The sequence below is a fragment of the Cibotium barometz genome, chromosome 17 (assembly GCF_041138505.1).
Source record: "Cibotium barometz isolate CiBa-2024 chromosome 17, ASM4113850v1, whole genome shotgun sequence".
Lineage (NCBI taxonomy): Eukaryota > Viridiplantae > Streptophyta > Polypodiopsida > Cyatheales > Cibotiaceae > Cibotium > Cibotium barometz.
This window is the reverse complement of record NC_141062.1, coordinates 9,952,220-9,964,783: the sequence shown is the minus strand read 5'-3', so window position 1 is coordinate 9,964,783 and position 12,564 is coordinate 9,952,220. Positions and strand designations below refer to the sequence as shown.

At 45.6% G+C, this 12,564-nt stretch overlaps 1 protein-coding gene across 1 annotated transcript in view; it reads right to left on the bottom strand.

Moving 5' to 3' along the window:
* Positions 1 to 12,564, bottom strand: part of LOC147629657 (syntaxin-132-like) — a 68,751-nt gene that overhangs the window by 55,812 nt on the left and 375 nt on the right. Inside the window, exon 1 of the mRNA XM_086811159.1 lies at positions 12,225 to 12,564. This exon is cut by the window's right edge and continues 375 nt beyond it. Coding sequence (XP_086667285.1) covers positions 12,225 to 12,242 — 18 coding nt within the window. The 5' untranslated portion in view covers positions 12,243 to 12,564. The remainder of the gene's footprint in view (positions 1 to 12,224) is intronic.

Sequence of the window (12,564 nt, the reverse complement as noted above, 5' to 3'; positions counted from 1 at the left end):
AGTAGTGGCCTTTCTCGCCACAATCATTACACGATCTTTCGGCCTTCAGCTTCTCTCGTTCTGGATCAGGCTTCTTCTCAGAAGACTTCTCCGGTGAAGCCTTCCCTTTGCCCTTGTTGGTATTACGGCCTTTCGCCTGTTGGCCAGTTAAGGCCTCCGAACCTCCGCCGTGAGGAGGGTTCGTGAAACGTTCCTCCTGGTCCAAGACCATTGGCACAATGTCAAATCCCCACAGATCTCCTCGTGATCAACCTTGGTTCGAAACTCGAATCCTGCAAACAAACGAACAACAAACAACAAAGGGGGTGCAGGCCTGACTCACCTCCCAACCATGACAGCCGTGGGCAAGCCCACAATCTTGCTGTCCCCACCGAGCCACGAGCTGAGCTAACTAGGATGACGTACCGACCAATCTCCTCCTCACGACGTCCCATACCGCCGCGAAGCTGCCCTCGCGGGCCTCGAGATTGCTGCCGGCCTTGGCTGCATAAAGCAGGTGCACGTCTGCACTAGATCCAGGCTCCAAGACCATAGAGCTCTCACAAACTCGCGAGACTCTCTATATCCAATAACTAACCTTGGCCACCCTTTTATAGGCTCTTGGCCGGTCATCGGCACTTGGCCGCCCGCCCGTCCATACTTGGGTGCCCGCCCGTTAGTATTTCCCTAACTCAGCTCGTCAATCAGCCTGCCTAGTTCCAAGCTTCCCCAAGCCTCGAAACTAGTCTTGCATGCGTATAGCACACGGTAGATACCCACTGTGCACATGACATACTCCCCTTCCTCTAAGAGCTCACTCCTGAGCTCACTAAAAAGCCAGGGTAATCTCTCTGAAGAGAAGTCAATGTCTCCCATGTAGCGTCCTCCTCAACACGATCCTTCCACTTGATCTTGTATTCCGTGATAAGCGTATGACGCAATCTTCGTTCACGAAATCCAACAATCTTTTCAGGTTCGTGCGGAACAAATGTCATGTCCTAGACATCTATAATTTCTTGAGGAGTAACTAACTGATCTACTCCACCCAGTACTTCCTTAAGTCTACTGACATGAAATACAGGATGAACTTTCACATGAGAAGGCAAATCCAATTCATATGCAACTGAACCAATCCGTCGTGTAACACGAAATGGTCCACAGTATCTAGGGGATAATTTCGGAGATCTACCTGTCCGTAAAGTCTCGGAATCTTTCGGAACTCGCAAATACACCATCGTTCCTTCAGAGAACTCTCTAGGTGAACGATGTCTATTAGAATAAAACCTGTCTCGGTCTTGAGCACTTCTAATAGATTCCTTTGCAACTTGTAACATTTCCTGCATATCTTGCAAAAAATTACGTGCTGCATCATGCTGAAGTCCTGAGAATCCTACTGTAACAGGTGATCTTGGTTGAAAACCGTACATAAGCATGAAAGGACTAAACCCTGTACTCGTATGCTTAGTACTGTTATATGCAAATTCTAACATAGGAAGATAATCCTCCCATGAACTTTGTCTTTTGGATACATATGCTCGAAGCATATCCTCCAAAATCTGATTCACTCTTTCAGTCTGGCCATCAGATTGAGGATGATCTGAGGAACTCAAATTCAAAGTTGTTTCCAACTTCTCGAAAATAAGTTTCCAAAAATCACTCGTAAACTTAGAGTCCCTATCACTGACTATGTCCTGCGGGGTAACCCGTACAGTCTAAACAATTGCTTGATAAACTGCCGAGCTAATTGCGTAGCTGTAATAGTCTTCCGGGTCGGTAAAAATCTAGCCATTTTTGTCAAGCGATCTACCACAACCCAAATAGAATCATGGCCTTGATGTGTTCTTGGCAATCCGGTAATAAAATCCATGGAAATACTTTCCCACTTATTACCTGGGATTTGCAAAGGATGCAACAACCTAGCCTGTCTAAAGCGTTCAGCTTTATTTGCCTGACAAATCTGACACTTGAGAACATAATCTTCTACATACCCTTTCATCTTCGGCCAATAAAAAGTGTTTCACTAATGATAGTGTCCTGTGTACCCCAGGGTGTCCAGCAGAAGGGGCGTCGTGACATTCCCTCAGAATCTTGGACCTAATGTCCGGGATCTGTGGTACACAAATTTTGTCATTACGGAATAGTAAACCATTTCAAATCATCCACTGACCTCCTGCAGCCTGAATGGTAGTCTGCTCAGTCACCGAGTCTTGGTCAATCAATGAGCTCCCGTCCTGGATCCTCTGCCAAAATGGACCAAAATAACTATCAGTCCTGCAAAGCCCTCTCAATGACTGAAATAAGTCAGTAGAAATCTCGGTGAACGACAAAGTATTCACCTCTCTAATCCGACTAAGCGCATCTGCAATATTATTCATGGACCCTTTCCGATAACGGATCTCAAAATCAAAATCTTGCATTAACTCTGCCCAACGAGCTTTCCTTCCTCTCAAATCATCCGCATCACACACATACTTGATTGACTGATGATCAGTCAATACCACAAACTTGGAGCCATATAAATAATGTCTCCAAACCTTGAGAGCATGAATCACAGCATAAAGCTCCTTCTCAAGAGTTGGCCAACGAGATTGAGTGTCGTCTAGCTTTTTACTTTCAAAAGCAACCGGTCTACCATCTTGAAATAAAGCAGCCCCGATAGCATAGTCACTGGCATCAGTTTCAAGAACATAAGGCTGACTAGGATCAGGCAATGCTAAGATAGGTGCTTTCTTGACTTTATCTTTCAAAAGTCTGAAGGCCATATCCAAATCGTTATTCCAAGTGATAGGCTGATTGGACTTACGTCCACGACCTTTCAATAAGTCGGTCATCGGTAGTGTGAGCTGAGAGTACTCCCGTACAGATTTCCTAAGAAAAACAACAAAACCGAGAAAAGAACAAAGTTGTTTCACTGTTCGCGGTATAGGCCAGTCCAAAACCTTCTGAACTCGGTCATAGTCAATGCTCAATCCGTCTCTAGTGATCTTGTGTCCCAAGTAAATGATGTCGGTCATAAAGAACTCACATTTACTTATCTTGGCATATAGTCGATTCTATCTTAAAATAGCTAAGACAATCGTGAGGTGTCTGACATGATCCTCAAGAGTACGGCTATATATCAAAATATCATCCAGGAACACCACCACAAATTTTTTCAAATGTTCACGAAAAAGATCGTTCATCATTTGCTGGAAAGTGGCTGGAGCATTGGTTAACCCAAAAGGTAATACGAGAAACTCGTAATGGCCATACCTAGTCCGAAAGGCGGTTCTTTCTACATGCCTTTCATGAATACGTATCTGGTGATAGCCAGTACGTAAATCTATCTTCGTGAAATATTTCGCTCCTGCTAACCGGTCAATTAGGTCATCTGATCTAGGGAGAGGATAACGGTTCTTAATAGTCAACTTGTTCAATCTTTTGTAATCTATACACATTCTCCAAGTATTGTCCTTCTTTCTCCTAAGCAACACAGGTGCACCCCAAGGTGATTTACTTGGACGGATCTGGCCCATCCTCAAATAATCTTCAAGTTGTTTAGCCAACTCATCTTCCTCAGCTTGGCTCATTCTATAAGGTGGAATACTCACAGGATGAGCACCAGGGATCAAGTCAATACGATGATCTACTGCCCGTTCAGGTGGTAAACCCGATGGCAGTTCCTTAGGAAATACATCTTGAAACGAATCAAGTATCTTCTGTAATTCTTTGCTTTCAAACACACTTAATTCATTCACATCCAATGAAGGGATGAGAAAAGAAGAAAGTGGAACCAATACACAATGGAAAGCGGTGTACAAAGAAGAATTCATTATATTTCCAAAATCAATTGTATTTACAAGAGGTCCCTGAGAGGGATGGATACAATCACCTAAAATACTATACTTGGTGTCCCTATGCTGAAAAGAAAAAATATGACTAGACCAATCTATCTGGACATCAAGAGTCTTAAACCACTCAATCCCTAATAACAAGTCTACATTGTCCAGATGCATAACATAGCATTCCAGAGTATCTTTGTAGTCCTCAATCTGGATTGGAAGCATCTCCACCTTGCGATCCCAAACTTGTCTGCCCGCAGGTAGACGTACCTCATAGGTATGGTCGCTGAGTGTCGTGTCAAGACTCAATTTCTGCACAAGTTTGTAGTTAACAAAGTTATGCGAACTGCCAGGGTCTAAAAGAATGTGAATTTTATGGCCATTCACTTCTCCATAAACTCGGAGAAGATCATGCATACCAAATACTTTAGAATTGAACAGACAATCAGAACAAGTACTAGGGCGAGAAAGTACAGTAATTGACGTACCTGTCAAAGACAACTGGTTAGCTGCCTTTGGCTTGGGTCCTGCGTTTGACTTGGTACCCTTTTGCTTCGGGCACTCATTACGCATGTGTCCTTTTTCTTCACAGATAAAACAACGTCCTTCCTTCTTGAGCTTCAAAGCCCTAAGGAGTCGTTTCTTCTTCGCTGGTGTCGAACTTGTATCCTTCGAAGGTTGGTCCGAAGACTTGCCTTCAGTCGTGTTAGCCATAGGTGCGGAGAACTTTCTTTTATGCTTGTTCCCCTGCTTGGTAACGGGTTTTGACTTGGAAGAGACCATCGTATCATCATAGATACGAGCTGAATGAATGGCCTCGTCCAAAGTTTTACATTTGTTATTTTTAACCTGTAATCGGTACGAGTCGGGTAAACCAGCTACGAAAAACCCCAAAAGAGTAGTGGGATCCATCTTTGTAGCCTTCATCTGCAAGTCACGAAATTTCTGGAGGTAGACCTCATAAGTGAGGTGCTGCGAGGTCATGGTCAAAGCTGAAAACCGGGCAACAACATCATAGTCATCCTCTTTCTTGAGGAATTCTTTCTTGAAAATGTCTTCAAATTGTGCCCAAGTCGTTGGCTTAGGGTTGAGTTCCTTCCACCAAAGCAAAGCTTTGCCGGACAGGAAACCTGCTGCTAACTGTATCTTCTTTCCATCATCATATGGATGAAACTGAAAGTGAACTTGCCACTTGTGTAGCCAAGTGTCCACGATCTCCTTGGTTCTCTGCTTTTGCTCGCCCCCGAACGGTTCCGGAGTAAGATTGGGACCTAAAGCAGAAGCCAAGGTATCCATTCCCGAAAAAGTAGAGAGGGTAGTGGTCAAGAGAGCGATGGAGTTCTGCAAAGCCTGCATCTGGGCTGCGATTTGTACCTGACGTTCCGCCGAAGAAGCTTCGAGAGCTACTTTGAACTCTTGGAAGTCTGATTTTGACACAAACTCGTCAAAAAGATCGGCATCAGTGCCTTCCGTTAGCCGGCAAGCCTTCGAGTTCCACGAGGGGCTCCAACTCTGATTCTTGGGTCGACATCGTGAAGAGGGTACGCGGAGAGAAAATTCGATCTTTGCACAATAAAAGTGCGAACGAACTCGAGAGCTTGAGAGCTTGAAAACTTGAGAACTTGAGAACTCGAGAGATGTGTGGCAAGAAGCCCACTAGAGGGGTTTATAAAGGTTTCCCAAAAGCCAAAAAATCTCGAAAAGCTATGCTTAGCTTTTGCTTTAGCTTTTGTGTTTTTTGTTTTTTTTTCTTGAATAAATATATATATATATATATATATATATTTTATATATATATATATATATATATATATATATATATATATATATATATATATATATATATATATATATATATATGTATATGGATATATATATTCGCTGTTCTTTAAAAAAATATAGACACCTTTGGAAACCTTAGAGAGGGGGGGTTCTTTTAAAATTTAAAAATTTTAACCTCCCCTAAAAAAAAACAAAAACGAAAGCATAAAAAACGTTGCTTTCCTTACGTGTTTTTTTTTTTTCTTCGCTTCCCTCTTGGCGCCTGGATTAGCCCCACGGTGTGTTGTCTACACGAGTCACCTTCGCCGTCAGCTTTACTGCCAGCGTCGCCTGTGGTTTCTTGCGCCAACCTGCACCTGTAAGGCCAAGCATCGTGGCATGGGCGCTGGCCTGGCCTGGCCTGGCCTAGCTACGCAGATCTGGCCGCATGCCTGGCAGGCCTGGCGTAAGCGCTCCTGCGCTGCCTGGGCTGGCTACACAAGCCGCCTGGTCATGCATGCCTGGCCGCCTGCGTTTGCAGACCTGGCCGCCTGCTTCCCTGCTTGCGTACAAGTGCCTGGACACGTGCGCCACAGTATACCAAACAGCCTGCAACTCGACAGCATAATAATACCCGCCACAGCCAACGCCAGTACTTGCCAGCGAACAAATACTCTCTCTCACTCTCTCTCTCTCATTCGAAGCAGGAAAGCAAACATGCTTTTTCTCTTCTTTTTTCTGTTTTCTCTCATGCGACTGCACAACAGGACTCCCCTTCTTTGCAAAGCAATCAACCCTTACTAATCCTACCATCTCCCATCAACATGGGGTTCTTTGATGAAGGAAAAACACATACAAAAACTGAAAACTGCAGTATGCACAGAAAAAACAGCAAGTTTTTAAACACATACCGTTCTTCGACCTCTTCTTCTCTACCTACCGACTTGCTTGTTCACGAGGTATGCTCTGATACCACTGTCAAATCCCCACGGATCTCCTCGTGATCGACCTTGGTTCGAAACTCGAATCCTGCAAACAAACGAACAACAAACAACAAAGGGGGTGCAGGCCTGACTCACCTCCCAACCATGACAGCCGTGGGCAAGCCCACAATCTTGGCTGTCCCCACCGAGACACGAGCTGAGCTAACTAGGATGACGTACCGACCAATCTCCTCCTCACGACGTCCCATACCGCCGCGAAGCTGCCCTCGCGGGCCTCGAGATTGCTGCCGGCCTTGGCTGCATAAAGCAGGTGCACGTCTGCACACTAGATCCAGGCTCCAAGACCATAGAGATCTCACAAACTCGCGAGACTCTCTATATCCAATAACTAACCTTGGCCACCCTTTTATAGGCTCTTGGCCGGTCATCGGGTGTCCACACTTGGGTGCCCGCCCGTCCATACTTGGGTGCCCGCCCGTTAGTATTTCCCTAACTCAGCTCGTCAATCAGCCTGCCTAGTTCCAAGCTTCCCCAAGCCTCGAAACTAGTCTTGCATGCGTATAGCACACGGTAGATACCCACTGTGCACATGACACACAAGCTCCTCCCAAGTAATGGTGCTGAGCCTGCCACTCGTGATCAACGAGGAATAGAAAGCAGAATACTGACCAGGCAAGTGGGAAAGTAACGTGATGGCCATATCTTCGGATGATATCTCTTTCCCAGCTTGAAGGACTTCCTGCTGAAGGGCCTGCAGCTTGTTAATGTGTTCCCGCATCGTCGAAGACTTTGCAGGGTTCATAACCCACATCTGCACTTCCAAGGATATCCGCTTCATGGGTGACACCCTGTTGTACAAAGAAGCCAAGTGCTCCCATATGCCTCTCGCCAGCGTCATGTGCTTCACATGGTTGATCACCTGTGGTGTGCAATTGAGGAATATAAACGACCGGACCCTGGCGTTGACACGGTCCCACATGTGTGCCTGTGCCTCTCGGTCCTTCCTCGTCGATAATAACTCCCCTTCCTCAGCTTCCGGCCGTGGCACCCCTATGATTATAAAATCAGCAAGATCATATGACTCCAAAACTGACTCCATCATGACCTTCCAGATGCCATAATTGGACCCGTCCAACTGACGATCCACTGGGAACGTGGGGAGAGTCGGAATCTTCACGTGCTTCTCAGCCATCTCGAGTAAATCTGCCATCTCGGAGAGTAACCTGGAAGGGTGGGTAGGTGGGAAAAATCTGAAAATCTGAAAATATGCAAGTGGCTGTCCAGCCCCTTTGCCCGCCTTCCTCTTGCACCTTCACTTCCCGTTCAGCCCGAAACAGTCCACCGATCAGCAACCTGTTGCTCCCCCTCTTGCTCAGAAAAACGCCCAAGATCTCCTAGAGCCTAGGGCTCTGATACCATGTCAGAATATGCAGCGGAAATGACAACCAAACTTGGGTAGACAAGAGCAAGTAGACTGCAGAAAATAATCAGCACAAGAAACACAGAGAGATAGGTGTGTAAACTCTTCTCTATACACAAGATCCCGAAAAACTGAATGAGAAAGTGGTGGGGGCTGAGGGGCAATATATACATCTCCATGTGAGCAGTCGGCCAGCTTCAGATGGTGCCCACGACTGAGAAAAATGCCCACGACTGCTGAAAATAGCAGTCGGCCAGCTACAGATGCCTACGCCTGGTCAGAACAAGTCGGCCAGCAGCCCAAATGCACACGACTGAAGAAAGTCCAGTCGGCCAGCATTGGGGTGCTCCTGGCATCACCTGGCAGCCCTCCAGCCACTAGGAAAAAATGGAAAAAATAGGGAAAAAATACGAGGAGTGTGGAAAAATGATATACGGGCGGGCACACCCACAACAGAGGCCCTGGTGTATACAAATAGACAGGAGATGACTTCTAACGACCAGCTGAAAAAACAAGCTATGTCCCACGACTGGTGAAATTCAACAATAAATGCTGAATTAAATCCCAAAAAATACTACCTTTTTTCCCTAACAGGCTGAAAGTGATGCGCCTGCTTCTGATTGGCTGGACACCACTTTTGTCCACAATCCCAAGGGCAGCTTGTATGGGCTGCCCCATACATGCCCTACAACCATATAAAGGCTGTAATCCCTTGGAGATTGCCTGATCTGTGCCCTAGGGCTGTCCTACAGCCCCTCCATGGCTGGTGGGTTCAGCCTGGTCCTTCCTGGCCCTCATGGGGGTGGTTCTACACCATTCCCATTCCCACACTCAGATCCGGGGTAGCCCTATGGGCTGGCCCCTTGTCCTAAACCTAATCTACTCAGTGATCTGGCATCCGGTACCATACCAGATACACAGAACCACTGACATCATTCTAGAGGGAGACTCACAGCGCGGACTGGCACTGTTTCATGTGCAGGACAATGCACACCTGACCTTGGACTCATGTGCAGGACAATGCACACCTGACCTCGGACGACTGAGATCGATCCCTGGCTGACTCGTCCCGGACTGGGCTCACATGGGACCAGTTCACCATCCCAGGTCTTGCACCTTCTGTACAGAAATGTCTACGTGGCATCCAAGTGCAGGATGCACGTGACAGTCCACCATGTCCCCGTGCACACCTGCATACTGTCCAGAGAAAAACACAGGGTTGTGACACCATGCACCACCAGCTACAGAACCGCCAAATGGAGAAGATAGTGACGGAGAAGAAGAAGAGCCACCAACCACCAAAATGCAGCCGCAAAGCTGAAAACACACCCCCTTGCTGCTGGATGCAAAAACGCAGGCCTTCTTTGTCTTCAAAAAAACGTCAATCCAATACAAGAGAGGGCTCACCGCCATCATGATGCCAGGCACCTAGGCAACTAATACCGTGATGAAATGCACAATGGTGCTAGAGAGAGGAGAGAAAAAGTAGACAAGTCAATGGCATTAGCATAAGATGTTTACAAGGGTCATACCCTGCCAATAGACCATGTGTGTAAGTGCTATCACTATAGATGAGTGAGTAAATTGTGGGGAGCAAGGCCTTAAAAAGGAGGCACATGATGATGGCCGACTTGCACATGAAGGCCCACGACTTGCATAAATACCCCACGACTTGGATAAATGCCATGTGTCATGCATAAAAGCCCATTGTAGCATGCAGCGGAAGTATTCGTAATTAAGGATCTTGACACACAAGACTCACACCGCCTTCTATATCCTGAGTTTCGCGAGTTTAGCAATCCACTTTTATGACTTCAAACTTTAAGAGATTTAGAGAGAGAGATATATAAATTGTACACTGTATGGGGTCCCGAATTACCCGCTGAAGGGCCCCCTATCCCGTTACCGGAATAGTATTTGCTTTATTACTTTGAAGACTTTGGACTAACGATAAGCCAAACACAAGATCTCGGAGGACCAAGAGTCAGGCTGAGCTCTACATGGCTGTAGAAACACCAACAATGACCAATCTCGAGCCTATGCACTCTTCCCAATGGAATGATGGAAGGCTGCAAATCTGAGGCTCAGGTATGGGCTGTTTGGGACTGTTCTAAGCTATGTATGAATGCTGAAAATGAATGGATGAATATGGGTTACCTTCACCGAAGTGTTGTAGCAAAACGATGATGCTATGTATGCTGAAAACTGCTTCTATGCAGAAAACGCAAGGTCTCCTAATGGGCTGAATGTTGTATACTGATGCGTTTTGTTGATGAAGGCTGAATGCACATGCATTGATGCTCCTAGCTGCTGAAGGATGAAACATTGGCTGAAAATGACACTGAGGACTGAAGTGCTCTAAATGCTGAATGTTCAATCGTTGATGCTCCTTAGGCTGAAGGCTCCAACACTTGATGCTTGATTACTGAATTATGATATGAGTTAATGAATGGTGCAAAAGCAAGCCTATTTATATGAGTGCTAGGGCTGGTCGGTTGTAGCTAGTTTGCTACATGACTTGTCCATGATGATAAATGGTATTAAATGCTGAAAATTATGGAAAAAAATGCTAGATAAATGCTAATAAATATCCTAAAAAAACTAGATGCTATTTCAAGGCTTCTGCAATGGTCTATATGCAATGGATGAATGATATACAATATGCAGAGTGCTTTCTAATGCAAACCCTAAGGTTTCTACTGACTCTACATGCATAAATGAATCTCTTCAAGTGGGTTAAGGGACTTGACTGACTCACTTACTCACTATGGCTGAGGAATGACCTACGTAGCTCGTGCCTGACGTATCCTGGACTGAGGATTACAATGGAGTCACGACGTACGACAAATATCATCCTAAAGGGTGCTAATACTATACAATGTTGCACTGATGATGATGAGCCATCTTGTCACCATGCACTACAGTGCAGAGTGCATGTGACACCCATCCCATTACAAGAGATAGTTCCCACCCACCCCCAAGCACACAGGAGGTGCACATTCTAACACTTCTTTCATGAGTATTGAGTCTGGCACTCTCACTCCACTCCTTGGAGGATCATCCTCCCCTGGAACCGTTGCCTGAAAGCCTTTCTTGGTGTGCCCCAACTGGCACCTCACTCACAGGACTACCATTCCCTTGGGTTTTGTGGAACACTGCCAACCAACCTCCTGGGAAATTCTTCCATGTCTTGTGTTCCTTTCCTTGGGCCTCGTACCTGTGCACTTTCATGTACCTTGGACCTACACACCTTCATCTGAGACTGAATCAATGTTTAGCCTTGCTGAGCCTAATGTTGAAACAATGTTGCCTAGTCCCCACACCACCAAACAATCAAGACATGGGCAATGGTTTCATCCATGCGTGATGCAGTAAGGGTGGGTGGGACATGGGCAGCAGCGATATCTCAAAACCAACCTGAAGCTCTAATACCAATGTAACATGCAGAAGCTCTAAGAGTCTTCTTTCAGCCCTAAACACCATCTTGGAACATGCTGATGCGAAACACATACAAAAGAGAGAGAAGAGAGAGAGAGATTGCTGATTATTCAGTATATTATAATGTACAAAAAGGATGTACGATCTTGTAGCCCTTGGCTGCCTTGAAAAGGTAGAGAATACCTAATCTATGCCTATGTCTAAGACCCAATCCAAGAAGGATTGGGTCTTAGACATAGGCATGCACTAGAACAAGCAAAATCCAGGTTTTTAAGCTGCAAATCACTCTAAGTTCAGTTTTACATTGTGCTGATTTATGGAATTGGAATTTCTATTGGATCTACATTAAAAATCCCATCACCTGATTAGGATTCTAAATTTGTGGTATTGGCACATCTACCTGCTGCCAGCCAATAAGGATCATTTAATCTTGTCTTGTCTCTACAAGTGAACAATGCAGCCAACCGGCATACATCTTGGCTAAGAATCAAAAGGAGCCCGACAGCAACAGTCTCACAGTGGAGCTGTTCCAAGCCCCAACCATCAGCAGGGTCCCTGACCAAGATTGCATGATTATTTCCCGGCTTTGACGCAATTCTTTGCAACCATGTTAACAGCATGACTAAGTAGGTCTTCCTTGACAACCACGTCCAGGCCATAAGTGCCATGGCCCATTTCCAGACAAGCTTATCACCTGGAATATACAAACTCTGTCGTTTTGCAACGATCCAAATTATGCGCACATTATCAACAGATATGCAAAGCATGATGCACTCAATCTAACATAGTCACTGTAAACCAGCAATTGCTTTAACAGATTTTCAAAAGCAAAAAAATTACACAAAGATCTGAGAATCGTACCCCTAGAAGGTCGTTCATCTTGACGGAGGACGTACTTCCTTACAATAAAAGACTGTCAACCACCTGAGAATTCGACGTGAAGAGCAATTTCAAAGCAACCTCGGCTTTCCTTCTCAGCGAGATCGCATCAGCTAGCTCATGCGGCATGTATAAATGCTGTTTTGCCCGGACGAGCAGTCGGAAATCCTAGGCGGAGGCCACAAACCCTAATCTCGTCCGACAGGACGACGACAACTCCTAATTTTCCTCAACAGCTTCTCGAAAAATCCTGTGTCTGTCTGAAAACCCTAACTTCCCCCCGTTTAAAACCGTGAATTACTCTAACAGGCACTCAACAACA